Raw genomic sequence first — 17,311 nt, forward strand, 5'->3', positions numbered from 1 at the left:
ACAAGTTTTTTTCTTCTTAATAAGAAAACAAATGGTGGCTAATACATATTTATTTCTATCATAATATAAAACATTTCATTTTCTGGCACAAACCAATCACAAATCTGACGTTCTTTGGTAAATCACGACGATAACAAGTCATGTCTATTCTGGATATAAGCATGCATACATAATAACTAACTCTGATAATAACATAAAAAATTGTATAATATAAAAGAGAATATAATGGACGTCTTAAATTAACAGTGCTTGAAGCATAAACAACAAAGTGCAACAAACTTCTTTTTTTTTCAAGTGCCGATAAGGTGATTTTATTGCACTGAATTACTCTTAAATTTAAAAATGAGGAATTGCATGTATTGTTTTGATGACAACTGAGATAAACCATAAAGTGGATGTTCAGTCAATTCTGTTAAAATGTGGAACTTATTACAAATTGGGAATTGAGTGGTCCATTAGATTCTTCATCAAAGAGCCAGCCATTCTGAAAACAGAAAATGGTTTAGTTCATTGTCACATATTTTGTATAAATTATCTTCGCAAAACGGTAACTTTAGTTCGTTGTATAATTAAATCAAAACAACGACATTTCCTGAAATAGTACTAAACGATAACTGTACATCAGTTAGTATTACATTTAGGTGTTATCATTGCACGTTGCCTTGAATTGATAATTACAACATCCTGCTCATATTTCCGTTTCATTCTGTACTTACTTCTTAACCATGTGGTCATAGATGAAACTCGGAATGACAGTAATCGTCACCACATCTCCAGCTTCGTCAATCAACTTCGTAATCTGTTTATCCTTCATCCCCACAACATTCTGCCCTTCAACCTCCAACAATTGATGCTCCGTCAAAACTCCATTTCTCGCAGCAGAAGAATCCTTAACAATCGTTCCTATTTTCCCATTCTTGAACTGGAACCCGATACATCCCACACTGTCTTTATGCAATGTGATGGTCCTTTCGAAAGGTCTGTCTCTGACGGCCACTTGAATGCCATTCACTGAGCTTTTTCGGAACATCTCGTGTACTTTATCCATAGAAAATCCCGCGACATTAGTTCCGTTAATTTGTAAGACTTGGTCGCCAAACCGCAAGCCTGCCAGAGCTGCGGGGGAATTTTCAACGACCAAACAGACGAAAATTCCGTTGTTGATTGGTTTTACTCGGACACCTACTTTTCCGTCTTTGTCTTTACAAAGAGTAAGTTGGCGGATGCCGTGGCTCACTTGGGCGCGTTGCAGACCCAAAGATTGCCCAGAAATGGGGGCGACCATGGTGGTGTTACCCACGGGGATCGGAATGCTCTGAAATTGTTAAGTGACGATAGAAAAAAAAATGTTTCCGCACGAGTATTACATAATATTTTTTCTGCGGGGAGTTCAACTTTCGACAAAAAAGAACAGTGAAGGTCGACGTTTACCGCTATGTAATTGCTTAGTACCAAAAGTGTTAGGTTTTTACAATTGTTTTTCCTTTTGCTGTTACATTTACGAACTAACACACCACCACTAGTGTGATTATATTTTTTTGAACAACCTTGTACTGTTTGTTCAAACAATTTTCACAACTGAGATGATTTATTATTGTTATTAGTTATTATTAACTTGTGAAACGTAGTCACTATAACAGAATTATTCCAAATTTGTGATCCTAAAGATGAATGAGCATTTTTACATGAATTGAGTCGTTGAATTCCCATTTTCCGATAGTTTGCAAACAGGAAAGTTACATTTCTCTGGTTTGCTAAGTAGCGTCTTTAAAAGACAGTTTAACAAGCTTCCATAATTACATTTTGTACGTACGCATACAACCAGAAACAAAGTAAGAGTTTCTATGGGGTGTATTTGGAAACTTTGAACTTTATTTCAAAGGGCAGGTAGTTATAGGGCTAATGTTTAAGCAAGAATTCTATTGAAAGTAGCCTAATATGTGTAACTTTTTAACTCAGATTATTATGCCTAGTTATCTTAGTCTTTTTTCTATTTTCTATGCATTTTTTTTCAACAAAAACCCCAGATTCACATTTAAAAAAAATATCTTAAAAGCAGGGTAGTTGTATTTATTGTAGGCATACAAATCTGGCTCACATTTTTAAAAAGACCATAAAAAATTAAGTAGTTTCCATAAAAAATTGATGAAGTCATTTACTCAATTGTTTGTGTTATGAAAAGACCTCAATGGGCTGTTTTAAACTCGACAAACTTCATCGACTAAAACTTCAAAATCGACCCATTTTCCCAAAAAAATGTTTTTAGGAAAATCTGAGTTAGAAGCTAGGGGTAAAAAATAAGGGTAAAAAGTCAAATTCAACGTGGTTTTTGATGTTTTAGTTGAAATACTGGTTTCTGTTGAAAAAAAATGCATAGAAAACTAAGAAAACTAGGCATAATAATCTGAGTTAAAAAGTTACACATATTAGACAAGTATTGAAACTGAATTAATTAATCCCTCTGCTAACATTAAGAGACAATTTTAGCATAAAGCTGACAATCTGAAAGAATTTTAAAATTTAGCTTTCCCATATGGATTACATTGATTACTTGTTCCAAAACTGCCAACAAGGTCATTGTTACACCACAAAATTATGAACAAGGAGCTATAACACTGGCTAAACAAACAAATTTTTAGTTGTGTAAACCCGACCACAGAAGAATGCCTTTCTTCAGCGTTAAGTACACATAAAATTCCACTGACTCACCGGTTGCGGCACCGCAATTTGCAAGTACTCCGGCATATTTTCCTTGATGACATCCTCTGTTAATTCCAACCCCATGAACTCCCCTAGTGATGGATAGGCCGCGTTTCTATTGGGGCTTTGTGGTACTGGCATTGTCGGCGAATAGGTTGTCGGATAAGGGACTTGATTAGTAGTAATCGCTTCATTTTGTGCCCTTGACAGGTGGTCGACTTTCATGTCTTCAAGACTTGGATAGAGCGACATTGTTGTAGTCTGTGGGAGAAAATTAGGCGTAAAAATGAGGATATTTGATAACTCTTATCAGGCGATTTGTTCAAATAAAAATGTCTGCTAATTATCGAGTTCTATTAATAACTCGTGTAAGCACTAATTACGAACCTTTCTTGATACGTTTAGTTGAAGGACTGGTCAGAACTTTTACGACACCTCTTTTGTTACAGTTATAACAGGGAATTTATCATTCATGGATGATTCATCACACTTTAACGCTTGTGAATAACACGATTGTTGCGGGATTTGTTGTTTTTCGAACTTTGACGTTTGACATTTGATGTAATCTTGTTTTTTTGGAATGTCGACTTCTGCGCCATCTAGAAATATTCCCGGAATCTCTAGGTGTATTGTTGGTTGTGCAACTACGATAAGAACACCCAGTTAAAAAATAAAAACTAAATCAGGAAGTTTGTTCTCTCATCCTCGCATACCTTTTCTGGGATTTTTCTGAACGTTTTCTGATCAGTTGCAACAACTGCATAAAGAAATAAACAAAATTTTGGGCATTATTGAAAAATTGTAAAAATGGTGGATGCGCCGGGCTAGAAATTATAATAATTCTTTTTTCTGTGCCTTTTCAATTATTAAAGTGTTTGCAACTATAATTGTGAGTTATTTTAAGATAGTTTGGGATAAAAACCAACAAATCCAAGAAGTTTTTTTCTTACAGACAGTTTAAACAAGAAGGAATTCCAAATATTTTATTTGAGATTGTGCCTTTATTTAATACAATTTTGGGAATACAGGTTTAAACTTTTATTTATTTAAGAAACAGCCCAAGCTTATTATATGTGTCAAATTTTAAATATCTACACTCAGAAGTGCCGAAGTTATAGCACTTAAAAGAATAAATTGAGATTTTTGCGCCTTTAAAAATTATTTTTGTGCGCCTCCGTCATTTTTCATGAGATTTGTGATACTCATTTGCGGCAAGAAAATCACCTTTTGAATGTCTAGGCAGTCAAACGTGACATTTCGAATAGCTGGTTTTATTTTGCAAGTTGGCAGCGCTGCATAAATATCAATTGTGTCAATTTATGTGCCGATTTGGAGGCCTTCGAAAATGACCTTCGAAAATAATAAAGGTAAATTAATTAAGTAAAGATACCACAAAAATTTGCTGAAACACATTTGAATTTAAATTAATCTGCAATCGTTTGATTTGAATGGAGTGATACCAACCTATTTCCCAGCTGATAAATTCCCCTAAATGAGAAAATGACGTTTCAAATTCAAACCAAAGTCAAAATAAATAACTATTAATAATTGTCGGCGCACAAAATTTCGTGTTTGACACGGCTAGAAAATGTTTTGGAAATGCTCGGAAATTGAAATCCTCGCCCTCCGGGCTCGGATTTCAATACTTTCCTTGCATTTCCAAATGACCATTTTCTAGCCTAGTGAAACAAATAACTATTTTTGTAAAATCTGCATTTTTGGGTTACACAACTCAAACTTATTAAATGTGCCAATTTAGAAAAAAATTTAGCCAGTAGCACCGAACTTATGGCACTAAAAAAATGAATATTTTACATTTTTTTACATACATTTACATAACTACATAATATGTTATTTTTTGATTTTTAGGTCTACAATTAAATTTTTGTTTTTTTTTTGTAAACAGTTTGAGCGTATTAAGTGTGCAAATTTTTAAAACCTACAACCGGAAGTATCCTAGTAATGGCCTTCTAAAGAATAATGGAGATTCTGCATTCTTTAATAATAAAAATTTTTGTATAAGTTGTAAACTTTTGGCTTTATTATTTAGAAATCTTGCACACTTTGTTAACAACTTCAGCTTATTAAGTGTGCCATTTTTTTTAAATTTTTAGTTTTTATTACCGGAGTTACGGCACTCAAACGAATTTTTCAAAATTAAAATTTTGTTAACGCAGTAGTTTTAGAACTTTTAAAGTTTGTTTACTTAAAAAATAGTGTCCATTAAAAATAAAAATTCTTGTGTTATCTGCATTTTTAGGTCTTAAATTTTGAATTTTTGTTCACTTTCCTAGCAGCTCGAGCTTATTTAGCGTGCTAAATATTAAGAATATACAATTAGTAGTACTGAAGCTATAACAATCAAGTTTTGCAATCTTCTAAAACGAAATTTTTAGTAAAATCTTCATTTTTCGGTTGTGTAGTGTTTTTTTTTAATTTACTTTTGGTAGTCTTCTATTTCTTATCATCATTATACAGTCGTTGCAAAACAGCAAAATACGAGTAAGCCGACCTCATTATTTGCGTCAGGGTTGCAAGAGACAAAACCACAAAGTTCCCAGCTTTAATGAACGTCGCTTTTTTTACGTTCTCTAGGAAGATGATCATCATTTTTCTCATTCTGATATCAGACATGTACCAATTAGACATGTAAAGTGATAACCCAATTCCATCACTCTAAAAAAAAATTTAGTCTGACGGTGTACTTTAGTCAGTTTTACCGTTGTTATCATGTCGTGTCCATACCAGCAGTAGGTGGCAATTTGAGTGGTCATTCCACATAAATATGACAACGAAAAACCGAACTGACTACTAGGAATGGGCACCAATACCATCTGAAAACCGGTAGTGCAAATAACTCCCATGCTACAGAAAAGTTGCAGGAACATGCCTATTGAGAAGGTGTCTTCCACCTTTTTAGTCAATCTGAAATGAAACTGTTAAGAATAAATTAAATGTTATAATAATTTTTTACTCACTCAAGTATTTTCACGTGGTGTTTAGCACATTTAACGAGCTCTTCTTTAGTTTCTTCATACCCTTTTCGAAAATCAATTTCCGTCAAGTTTTCTTTTAGTATTTCGAACTGTGCCGAAGCCACTGATATCAATTTCCACGTGATAATATCAATCCCAGTATTTCCATAAGCGCTGATAATAACACTAACCACTTGGAAAAAGTAAGTTGACACGTAATACTTTCTATAGTCGTACGGAAACCATCCTGGTAACGGCAACGTATTCTTCTTCGTTTCATCAATGAAGGGTACTAAAGAATAGAACGTAATCGTACACGTGCAACAACATCTGAAAACATTCGCGATGAAGTCGCAGGAACGAATTTTTTCCTTTATCATTTCAAGTTGTTTGCTTGAAAATCCATAAAATGTTGGATCGGTTAGGAAGTCTTCGATTTCCAGCATTTCTTTGTAATAATATTGAAAATTAAAAAGCTTGCAAATGAAAGTGAAGTGCGTGAAAAAGTAGAGTAATGTTCCGGTGAGTTTCAATAAGTCGCTTCGATCCAAAGCCATTTCCAGGATCATGGTAAGAAGTTGGCCGTATGAGACAACCAAGTTGACGAAGGCGCTTATGTAGTACAGAATTTTATATTTTTCGTTTCTTCGAGGGTAAAATCCGACAAGAAAAAGAAGCTTTCGTTCTCTAGCAAAAGTGTCGCAAAGATTAAAATCCTAAAAATTAAGCTAGATTAAGTCACTTTTTCTTGTAATTTAGACAGTTTTACATTAAGTGTGGTACTCATTGTGTCGAGCAAACTGATGGACTCTCACATATTTTCTGATGTATAAATAGGGAAGATTTAATTATCTTGTATAGGTGGGTAATTAGAAGTCTCAGAAACCTGTTATTAGTTCGAGAAATTGAGGTATTTAATCAATAACTGCTGGCCGTGGCATTAGAAGCCATTAATTAGTTTTTGCATGGATCAAATTATAGGAGGTAGAAAGGGAATGATTGAAGAAAAAATCAATAATTACGGCTTTGTTAAACAGTAGCTCGATATTATTAAACCACCGGTTACTATTAATTTGGATGAACACTAAATAATTTGAGAAGAAAAAAAAAGTCGAAGCAAGAATTTTTTTAAGAGAGAAGAAATATTTTAGTTCAAAGTCAAAGCGTTCGCGAGTTCACGAATGTTGACAAAACAATCATTGCATACGTCGGATAAGTTGAATTCGCGGTGAAAATTAGAGTTATTTTAATTAATTAATATAATATACAGGATGTTTTAAGTGCAAATTGCATTCGACTACGCCGAAAAATACCAAAGAATTAAACAGATTTTGCCGATGATCAAATAACGAAAATCTAACAATTCAAAAATTAAATGCTATCGGCTAATTAAATTAATAGATAACGGTTAATAAAAAGTTAAACCAGTTATACTTTATGCTGTGTATTTTATAATATTAATTAAAAAAAAAATGCATCTTTGGACGTCTTTCTGTTTGACCTATTGTAATTAAAATAATTCATATCAGTTGTTTAAGACACTATCAACCTTGATTTGTAAAAAATGATTAAAAATGAATGAAGCCATTATTGCCATATAGTTTTTAAGGTATTAAGCCCTTTATGACACCAATGAGTTTATGAGAATTATTGGAAGTAGCAGAAATGTATACCACACTCGAGAGGTGTGCATTTAATATTTTATTACCTCGCATGGAAAAATTAAATGCGATTTCTTGCAGTTTTGGGATGATATTGCAGTTATTAAAGAACAATATTTTAGTCGTCATTTTATTATTATTATATTTTTTAGCTTAATAACGATGTTATGATGTGAAACGGATGCTATTTTAATTCACAAACATGTTCGTTTATTACATAGAAATTAAATAGACTTAAATTTTAATCCCCACGACAAATATCCAGTACGATTTTTTTTCATTGTTACAAAGTGTTAACATTAGTCGTCTAACAATGGATTTGGACAAAATTATTAAAGAAAAATGGACAAGTCCCATAAGAAAAAGTTACGTAACAGTAGAAGGCTGCATGTTACCTGAAAGATACACAGACCTTCAACCCGAATTTGAAAATCTTGAAGTCAATGAAGACGATATTTGGATTTGCACTTATCCAAAATGCGGTGAGGGTAAATTTAAGGTTTCAACTTTTTTATTAATTTATTGCAGGTACCACTTGGACTCAAGAAATGGTGTGGCTGATCGCAAACAACGTTGACTTTGAGGGAGCCAAAAGAAGCTTAGACGAACGAATTCCGTTTCTAGAGTACCAAAATTTTTATTTTCTTACTAAAAATACCGATTTGTTATTTAAGGTTCTCAGTTATATTCGACTTTCATAACGTTGAAAAAAACTCGAAAATTTCACTTCCAGACTGTATTTCAAACTCTGTAAGTTTGGTGAAAAACAACAAAGGGTTTGTGAAAACGCATTTTCCAGTTCCATTGTTACCTCGAGAAATTCGTGAAGGAACTAAAAAACCCAAAGTACCTAAGTACTTGTACTCAATAAAAAAAATTGAAATGTAAATTTTAGATCATCTACGTTTCTCGAGATCCTAAAGACGTGTGCGTTTCTTTTTATCATCACTCTGTAACATTAGATAATTTCTCAGGCACTTTCGAGGAGTACTTTGAGTTATTTCTTGCGGGGAAAGGTTCGTTTCAAGTAATCTTTCTTCAAAATTCTCATTCTAATTTTAGTGTTGTATGGTTCGTTTTGGGACAACGTTTTGCCTTTTTGGAAAATGCGAAACCAGCCAAATGTACTTTTTTTGAAATACGAAGACATGAAAAGGGACCTTAAACAAGTAATTAAGAAGGTAACTCGTTTTCTTGATCGTTCCTTGAATGAACAGGAGATTGAGAAATTGTCTCAACACTTAAGTTTTGAATCTATGAGCAAAAATCCAGCAGTTAACAAAAGCGAAGTGGTTGAGCTGCTTAAAAATTATTACAATCGCCCCGGCGATGGTAAATTTATGAGAAAAGGTGTTGTTGGCGACCATAAAACTGTTATGACGACTGAGATGCTGAAGAAATTTGATTCTTGGATTCAGAAGAATATTGCAGCGACAGATTATGTAATATAAGAATGTTGCTCATTGTAGTCGATAATAAAGTAGTAATTACACGTGCCAATTTTGTTTATAATTTTTGTAGCGTTTTTTGAATATCATATCATAACTTTATTCATTGACCTTCATATAATTACGCCAGATAATCTTTATCAACTTTTTTTGATCCAAAGAGTTGGATTTCTAAATCGTGATCATTTTAATTTAGACCATTTTCTTGAAACGATGGATTTAGACAAAATTATTAAACAGAAATGGGCAGTTTCACACCGTTCTCATGTGAAGATGATAAACGGTTGTATGTTACCAGAACAATACAAAGATATTAAGGGAGAATACGAAAATTTGGAGAAAAGTGACGATGATATTTGGATTTGTTCTTTTCCAAAATGTGGAACAACCTGGACAGAAGAGATGGTTTGGTTAATTTCCAACGATTTAAGGAAGGAAGCAAAAAATTTCTTAGATCAACGAATACCGTTTTTGGAGTAAGTTAATTTTAGTGTATTTAAGTAGTGGTGCCGTATTCTTTTTTTTAGACTTGATATAGTTTTTGATCCTTATACTGCTGCGAAAGATTTGAATTTTGAAGTCCCTAAAAGTTTTGAGAGGTCTCTGGATATGGTGAAAAGGAACAAACGATTTGTAAAAACGCATTTGCCGATGCAATGCCTTCCTCAACAAATCCGAGAAGGCCTAGCAAAACCTAAGGTAAAAAAATCGACTTTGAACTCACACCTACAACAACTTTTTAGATCATTTACGTGGCACGCGATCCTAAAGATGTCTGCGTTTCGTTCTACCACCACGCCGTTTTGATTGATAATTTCAGTGGAACTTAGAGGTGTTTTGCGAACTATTTCTGGCAGGAAGAGGTCTGGAAGACTTTTCTCTTTTTTTTTGTGAAATATTCTTATAGTGTTATGGGCACCATTCTGGGACCACATTTTGCCTTTTTGGAAAATACGGGACTCTACTAATGTTCTTTTTCTAAAATACGAAGACATGAAAAAAGACTTGAAAGGAGTAATTCGCCGAGTGGCTAACTTTTTTGATCGTTCTTTCAGCAGCGAAGACGTTGAAAAGTTGACAAAACACTTGAGTTTCGATTGTATGAGTAAAAATTTAGCTGTAAATAAAATTGAGCTGGTTGAACTAGTGGACAAGCTTCATCGGCGTCGAGGTGGTGGCAAATTTATGAGAAAAGGGGTTGTTGGAGACTATAAGGAAGAAATGACTCCGGAAATGGTGAAGCGATTTGATGAGTGGATTGAGCGCAACATCGCCGGGACAGACTATGCTGTTTAAAATTATTGTTGTATTTAAAATTGTAAAAAAAACTTAAAAAGGGCAAAAAGTATTTGTTCCAAGTCATCGTATAATAAATTATGTAATTATTTCAAGAATATTTTTTGCGGCTTTATTTATGAAATGATAAATGACATTATAAATTGTGTCATTTACCTTCATAAAATCATACAAGATAGTCTTCATTCTGGGTTTTTTCTGGGAGAGTGGTGAACGCAACCCGCAATACAGTCCTCAGTTGATATTGGACATGGAGTAATTTTTGTAAATACATATTAAAACATTTTTAAAGCATATTATCTTCTTTCCCGTTTTGTGTTTTTTAGGATGATAGTTATTTTCCAGGTCGTTATTTTATTTTTTGCTTTAACAATGATGTTATGATGTGAAGGAAATATTTTTTAAACAGTTAACGCAGTAATTAAGTAAACTTACAATTTTAATCTCACCGAGACAAATATTCAGTATGAAGTTATTTTTCATTGTTACAAAGTGTTTAGCATTTCTCTAACAATGAGTTTGGATAAAATTATTAAAGAAAAATTTACTACCCCTCTAAGAAGAAATCACGTTACAGTAAAAGGATGCATGTTACCTGAAAGATACATAGAGCTTCAAAACGAATTTGAAAATCTTGAAGTCAATGAAGATGATATTTGGATTTGTACTTATCCAAAATGCGGTAAGAGAAAACTTAAGGTTTCAACTTTTTTTTTATTAATGCAATTTAGGTACTACTTGGACTCAAGAAATGGTGTGGCTGATCGCAAACAACCTTGATTTTGAAGGAGCCAAAAGAAGCTTAGACGACAGAGTTCCGTTTTTAGAGTACCAAATATCGTATTTTGTTATTTAAAAATGCTGTTTTATTTTTTAAGGTTGCCAATGCTCTTCGACTTAAGTAACGTTGAAAAAAACTCCAAAGTCTTGCTTCCAGACTCTATTTCAAACTCTGCGAGAATGGTGAAAATCAACGGATTTGTAAAAACGCATTTTCCGGTTCCATTATTACCTCGAGAAATTCGAGAAGGACATAAAAAACCTAAAGTAAGTTCGTATTCTTAACATATATTATTCAAACTTCAACTTTAGATCATCCATGTTACTCGGGATCCTAAAGACGCGTGTGTTTCTGGTTATCATCATTCTGTAACGTTATCCAGTTTTACAGGCACCTTCGAGGAGTACTGCGAGTTATTTCTTGCAGGAAAAGGTTTGATTAATATAATCTCTCTTCAAAAGTCTTATTTACTATTTAGTATTGTATGGTTCGTTTTGGGACAACGTTTTACCTTTTTGGAAAATGCGAAACCAGCCAAATATTCTTTGTTTGAAATACGAGGACATGAAAAGGGATCTTAAGGAAGTAATTAGGACGGTCGCCCACTTTGTTGATCGTTCCTTGAGCGAACAGCAGATAGACAAATTGTCTGAACATTTGAGTTTTGAATCTATGAGCAAGAATCCGGCAGTTAATAAAAGCGAACGGGTTGAGATGCTAAAAAAGTTTCTTAATCGGCCAAATGATGGAAAATTTATGAGGAAAGGTGTTGTTGGTGACCATAAAACTGTTATGACCGCTGAGATGATTAAGAAATTTGATTCTTGGATCCAGGAGAATATTGCAGGAACAGATTATGTTATATAAGAATGTTGCTTATTTTAGTCAATAATAAAGTAGTGATAACACGATCATTCATAATAATAATAAATAATTGTGCGTTTTTTTAATATCATATCACAAGTTTTCTCATTGACCTCGATTCGATAACGTCAGATAATCTTTATGCAATTTTTTTTCTCTTTCACAAACATGTGTAGTTATAATGCTGTAATTAAACAGACTAATAAATTTTAATCCCGCCGACAAATATATATTTAGCACGAATTGTTTTTCATTGTTACAAAGTGTTGTGCATTCGTTCAACAATGGATTTGGATAAGATTACTACAGAAAATGGGACTGTAAGAAAAAATTACGTAACAGTAAAAGGATGCATGTTACCAAAAAAATATATAGAGCTTCGAAACGAATTTGAAAATTACGAAGTCAATGAAGATGATATTTGGATTTGTACTTATCCAAAATGCGGTAAGATAGAAATTTGGATTTCAACTTTTTTAATAATCTAATGCAGGCACCACTTGGACTCAAGAAATGGTGTGGCTAATTGCCAACAACCTTGATTTTGAGCGAGCCAAAAGAAGTTTGGAAGAACGAGTTCCGTTTTTAGAGTAACAAAGTTAGTATTTTGTTAGGTAATAAAAAAACTATTTTTTTTGAGGTTCCCAATTATCTTTGACTTACATAACGTTGACAAAAACTCAAAACTGGTATTTTCGGATGGAATTTTAAATTCTGCAAATTTGGTGAAAAACAACGGATTTGTGAAAACGCATTTTCCGGTTCCATTATTACCTCGAGAAATTCGAGAAGGATATAAAAAACCTAAAGTGAGAACCTACTAATTATACTTGCCTCAATTGAAATCATTCAAATAATTGTAATTTTAGATCATTTACGTTACTCGAGATCCTAAAGACGTGTGTGTTTCTTATTATCATCATTCTGTAATATTACACAACTTCACAGGCACTTTCGAGGAGTATTGCGAGTTATTCCTTGCAGGAAAAGGTTTGATTAATACTCCATTTTTTCAATATTGTTATTCTAGATTTTAGTACTGTTTGGTTCGTATTGGGATAATGTCTTATCATTTTGGAAATTGCGAAACCAGCCAAATATACTTTTTTTGAGATACGAAGACATGAAACGGGATCTTAAACACGTAATTAAGAAGGTCGCCGACTTTCTTGATCGTTCCTTGAATGAACAGGAAATAGACAAATTGTTTCAACACTTAAGTTTTGAATCTATGAGCAAAAATCCGGCAGTTAATAAAAGCGAAAGGGTTGAGCAAATTAAAAAGTTTTATAACCGCTTAAGTGATGGAAAATTTATAAGGAAAGGTGTTGTTGGTGATCATAAAACTGTTATGTCGACTGAGATGATCCAGAAATTTGATTCTTGGATTCAGAAAAATATTGCAGGAACAGATTATGTTATGTAATATAAGTTATGTTATGTAATGTAAGATTTTATGCGCCGCGCCTAACGCCTTGGCTTTACGAACATCTCCTTGCCCGTTAAATGCTTAATATCGGCCTTATGTCGTTAATAACTATATCACACTTACATTAATTATTTTATTATTACATCTTTAAGTTTAATAATTATTGTATTTACAAAAACATGTTACATTTTGTTATCAGCGTTTTATTTAAACAACAACAAATTTAAATTCTCACATTTTACACAAATTAGGGAACTAGACCCATCCAGGGATGATGATGTTATTGACCAGAGAGACTCGAGTTATTATCATTATTTTTGGCGGTGAGCAGCGACAACCCACACTACACAATTGTTGACAGATTTGGTCAAAGTCCATGAAAATAAAATCTCAAAATGTGCAATTTTGATACTTACCCTTTTTTAAAACTCGCTCTTTTCAATTATCCATCTTCAATAAAGTTTCTCATTCTCAAAATTACTTTAAATTTGATATTATAAATTTAAATACATACAAGTTAATCTGTTGACGTCATATCAGTTGTTTTCAACTGCAATCTTGATTTGAAATAAAATTAGACCAAAGTTTCTCATGTATTGAGCAATTGTGTTATGGTTATTGCAGTTCTCGAACTCATAATTTCCTCGTCAAATAGGAAAGTACCCATAATATTTTTTAACAAATTGTAGTTTTTGTCTAACAATGAATTTAGACAAGATTATTAAAGAAAAGTGGACTAGTCCTTTAAGAAAAAGTTACATAACAGTTAAAGGCTGCATGTTACCACAAAGGTACACCCTCGCCCAAAACGAATTTGAAAATCTCGACGTAAATGAAGATGATGTTTGGATTTGTACTTATCCAAAATGCGGTAAGAAAAACGTTATCAATTTTATTTAATTTCTCTTAACAAAACATGCCAGGTACCACCTGGGTTCAAGAAATGGTGTGGTTGATCGCAAATAATCTTGATTTTGAAGGAGCCAAACAAGACTTGTCGGATCGCATTCCGTTTCTAGAGTATGTTACTATTACCCTGTGACTAAAAATACAGTTTTGTTGTTTAAGGATCCCAATTATGTTCGACTTTAGTAGTGCAGAAAAAGCCATCAAAATTGTACTTCCGGAAAGTATTTCAAACTCGGTAGGATTTGTGAAAACGCATTTTCCGGTTCCATTGTTACCGCGACAGATCCGAGAAGGAAATAAAAAACCCAAAGTACGTACTTACTTTAATGAAACTTATTAAAAATGTTAACTTTAGATCATCTGCGTTACCCGAGATCCTAAAGACGTGTGTGTTTCCTTTTATCATCATTCTGTAATGTTAGACAATTTCGCAGGCACTTTTGAGGAATTCTGCGAGTTATTCCTTGCAGGAAAAGGTTTGTTTGAAGTCATTTTTATTAAAAATTCTTATTGTAGATTCAGTATTGTACGGTTCATTTTGGGACAACGTTTTGCCTTTTTGGAAAATGCGAAACCACCCAAATGTACTTTTTTTGAAATACGAAGACATGAAACAGGACCTTAAACAAGTAATTAAGAAGGTCGCTTTCTTTTTTGATCGTTCTTTGAACGAACAGGAGATAGACAAATTGTCTCAACATTTGAGTTTTGAATCTATGAGTAAAAATCCGGCAGTTAATAAAAGCGAAAAGGTTGACCAGATTAAAAAGTTGTATAACCGCCCAAGTGATGAAAAATTTATGAGAAAGGGTATTGTTGGTGACCATAAAACTGTTATGACGGCTGAGATGGTCCAAAAATTTGATTCTTGGATTCAGAAAAATATTGCAGGAACAGATTATGTTGTGTAAGAAAGCAAGGAGCAATTCAAGAAGCCAAACTTGATATTTATTGTGGCGTTCTGTGAATATCATATAATAAATTGTCATTGACCTTCACATTCAAGGTGAATACCTTAGATAATCTTTATCTCAATTTCCACTTTGTTTTGATTTCACAATTTGATGATTACTAGAACAATAGAAATACGAAAATTTGATTTATTAATACAATTTTATTTAAAATCCTTACATCTTATATCGGGTGATTCATTAAATTTCCATTCTAGGTAGGCCGTGTATTTTGGACGTGCGTTGACTTCTTGTTCGATAACTAGCAAATCTCGCAAATATTAAGTCGAAACTACTGTAATGGTGTTAGTTACGACATGAAATTTTTTCTCAAAGCCAACTGCGAATGGAAATTTAATGAATCACACAATATAAACTGGGGTATGTAGGTTCGATCCCCATTCACTTTTTTTACGTTTTTTAATTTTAAAAAATATTTAAACGTGCAAATTCAAGTTGATTTAACGGTGTTTTTTAAGATGTTAGCATGCACAGTATAGAATACGACATTTTCATAACAGAAACAAAAACTGCGTACGACATAACTCCAAAAGGTCCAGCTGTGAGCTTTAAATTTCTTTGTGATCTCATCAACATAAATCGTATATCTTTGACTAACGTAAATTCAGCTAGGTACCATTTTGAAGTCCAAATAGCTTCAGGAATAGATTCACTCTACAGCAGAAAAATAACTATTTGAAAAATATATCAGGGTTGTACTTACAGAGTTCATCATTTTTTGTCCTCCAAAGCAAGCGAGAAAGAGACTTAACATCCAACCCCCAAGGTGAAGGCCGGCGCACAATTTATGTGGTTCCTGAAAAAACATTCTAAAAACATTTATTTCGGGAATTACGTGAGTTATTACATCAATAAATTGTTTCTCAATACAACTAGCGATGACGCTTGTAATGCTAATATGTGCAAACATTCCTGTGGTAAAACAGTCATCTAACCTGGATGCAAACCTAAAAGAGCATTTTAAAATTTCTTTCGAAAACTACTTACTCTATAATTTTTGAATGGTACCAAATACACTGCTTTAGCTTGAAGCGACGCTCTTCATAATCCCCATAATCAAAACATGTTTTAATCATACCATTCAACTGATCAATTCGAAAGCTGATATGATAAGCCAACTCTGTAGCTTGGAACGAAATCATCAAACTCAATTTAATAAAAATCTGAGTACAGAGAAAAACGTACAACACCAATAAAGAATGAAGAAAAGGATACTGCCTGATATCCATTGGTACCCAAAACGGAGCCAGAGCTCCACACACTTGGTTAAAATCTAAATTGTCGTAAATTTCATCACATTCATTTTTTTCCCACAATTTAATTGAGTTGTAGATTGTTGTTCCTAAAACTGAGTATCCATGTGCAATGTGAGAGAGGACGTTTAAGCGTTGATTTTTTAATTTAAAGTCGGGTGGAGGCCCAAAATCTGAGAAATCGGAGAGGTCCTTCAATAAAAGTCCAAGTTTTGGTTGCGTTTTGACGTAGACAAACGTTACGAAGTAGAGACCACAAGAAGCTACGACTAAGCTTATCTGTTCGCTCAGGAAGAGGTCTGCATCGCCTATAAAATGATTTAAATTTTTAAAAGCAAAGAGTTCCAAACATCTCAGCTCAGTTTATAATTTATCAATTTTTTCTGGATTTTCCAGACTCTCGACAAAGTCGAGTGTATAACAATTTTCAATTTTAAGAACAATCCGAAATTCTAAGAAGTTTAAAAAAAACTGAAAATTTCAAAGCATTAAAAGTGAGCACTTACTTTTTATACTGGCAATCAGATGCATTATAATTCCAAAACACCATCCACTGGAGAGCAAAATAAGAATTAAAACGCGAATATAGTAAATCTTTCCAGGATTTAGTTCATGACCATCAGAAGGCCAGATTAAGCTGTACTGAAGAATAGTTCTTGTAGATCGACAAATACTAATTTCGTCATTAGAAGTCATATCAAAAACTTGCCAAATTTTACAATTTTCTGAGCAATATTGTTTTCACAAATCTTAAATTAAAAGTATCACCACCTAACGACACCTATTGCTTAAACGCTTTTTGAGCAATGAAGATGTCTCCCCAATAAAGGAATTTTAATCAATTTGAACTCCTCAGAACGCAAGACAGATTTCCAAGTAGGACAAGTCGTGGTCATTACAGAAACAATTTAAAATTGATGAATTATTATCCAATTATTTTTCTCACAAAGTGCTTATTTGTTTGTACTTCCTTGTATAATACACAGTTTGGATAATTTCTTCAGAAGGAAATTGGTGGAATAAA

At 33.2% G+C, this 17,311-nt stretch overlaps 7 protein-coding genes and 1 pseudogene across 8 annotated transcripts; 5 read left to right on the plus strand and 3 right to left on the minus strand.

Moving 5' to 3' along the window:
* Window positions 1-34: 34 nt before the first annotated feature.
* LOC148168582 (syntenin-1-like) lies at window positions 35-3,288 on the minus strand. Its single transcript, XM_088046154.1, has 4 exons — window positions 3,088-3,288; window positions 2,710-2,961; window positions 717-1,315; window positions 35-484 (listed from the first exon to the last, which is right to left on the minus strand). Exons 2-4 carry the CDS (start codon window positions 2,950-2,952, stop codon window positions 430-432), a joined length of 897 nt encoding a protein of 298 aa, XP_087902280.1. The 5' UTR covers window positions 2,953-2,961; window positions 3,088-3,288; the 3' UTR covers window positions 35-429.
* A 1,866-nt stretch (window positions 3,289-5,154) lies between these two features.
* Window positions 5,155-6,385, minus strand: LOC148168583 (odorant receptor 85c-like). Its single transcript, XM_088046217.1, has 3 exons — window positions 5,679-6,385; window positions 5,421-5,625; window positions 5,155-5,376 (listed from the first exon to the last, which is right to left on the minus strand). The coding sequence occupies exons 1-3, from the start codon at window positions 6,242-6,244 to the stop codon at window positions 5,155-5,157; spliced, it is 993 nt and encodes a 330-aa protein (XP_087902343.1). The 5' UTR covers window positions 6,245-6,385.
* A 1,264-nt stretch (window positions 6,386-7,649) lies between these two features.
* On the plus strand, window positions 7,650-8,787 carry LOC148168584 (luciferin sulfotransferase-like). The gene is made up of 5 exons (XM_088045484.1): window positions 7,650-7,818; window positions 7,865-7,961; window positions 8,011-8,182; window positions 8,232-8,352; window positions 8,399-8,787. Exons 1-5 carry the CDS (start codon window positions 7,650-7,652, stop codon window positions 8,785-8,787), a joined length of 948 nt encoding a protein of 315 aa, XP_087901610.1.
* A 201-nt stretch (window positions 8,788-8,988) lies between these two features.
* LOC148168585 (luciferin sulfotransferase-like) lies at window positions 8,989-10,118 on the plus strand (annotated as a pseudogene). Its single transcript, XR_015770734.1, has 4 exons — window positions 8,989-9,260; window positions 9,312-9,483; window positions 9,528-9,647; window positions 9,692-10,118. The product of XR_015770734.1 is annotated as a luciferin sulfotransferase-like (transcript).
* A 475-nt stretch (window positions 10,119-10,593) lies between these two features.
* On the plus strand, window positions 10,594-11,728 carry LOC148168586 (luciferin sulfotransferase-like). The gene is made up of 5 exons (XM_088045483.1): window positions 10,594-10,762; window positions 10,812-10,908; window positions 10,959-11,127; window positions 11,173-11,293; window positions 11,340-11,728. Exons 1-5 carry the CDS (start codon window positions 10,594-10,596, stop codon window positions 11,726-11,728), a joined length of 945 nt encoding a protein of 314 aa, XP_087901609.1.
* A 145-nt stretch (window positions 11,729-11,873) lies between these two features.
* On the plus strand, window positions 11,874-13,345 carry LOC148168587 (luciferin sulfotransferase-like). Its single transcript, XM_088045480.1, has 5 exons — window positions 11,874-12,172; window positions 12,219-12,315; window positions 12,366-12,534; window positions 12,595-12,715; window positions 12,763-13,345. Exons 1-5 carry the CDS (start codon window positions 12,010-12,012, stop codon window positions 13,149-13,151), a joined length of 939 nt encoding a protein of 312 aa, XP_087901606.1. The 5' UTR covers window positions 11,874-12,009; the 3' UTR covers window positions 13,152-13,345.
* A 342-nt stretch (window positions 13,346-13,687) lies between these two features.
* On the plus strand, window positions 13,688-15,906 carry LOC148168588 (luciferin sulfotransferase-like). Its single transcript, XM_088045482.1, has 6 exons — window positions 13,688-14,025; window positions 14,078-14,174; window positions 14,223-14,373; window positions 14,419-14,539; window positions 14,586-15,069; window positions 15,740-15,906. Exons 1-5 carry the CDS (start codon window positions 13,857-13,859, stop codon window positions 14,972-14,974), a joined length of 927 nt encoding a protein of 308 aa, XP_087901608.1. The 5' UTR covers window positions 13,688-13,856; the 3' UTR covers window positions 14,975-15,069; window positions 15,740-15,906.
* LOC148168589 (odorant receptor 82a-like) lies at window positions 15,464-16,837 on the minus strand. Its single transcript, XM_088046218.1, has 5 exons — window positions 16,794-16,837; window positions 16,043-16,639; window positions 15,882-15,981; window positions 15,738-15,830; window positions 15,464-15,688 (listed from the first exon to the last, which is right to left on the minus strand). Exons 1-5 carry the CDS (start codon window positions 16,835-16,837, stop codon window positions 15,488-15,490), a joined length of 1,035 nt encoding a protein of 344 aa, XP_087902344.1. The 3' UTR covers window positions 15,464-15,487.
* Window positions 16,838-17,311: the final 474 nt, after the last annotated feature.

The sequence above is a fragment of the Gnatocerus cornutus genome, chromosome 9, assembly GCF_029298725.1.
Source record: "Gnatocerus cornutus isolate USDA-ARS CGAHR chromosome 9, icGnaCorn1.1, whole genome shotgun sequence".
Taxonomy (NCBI): Eukaryota; Metazoa; Arthropoda; class Insecta; order Coleoptera; family Tenebrionidae; genus Gnatocerus; species Gnatocerus cornutus.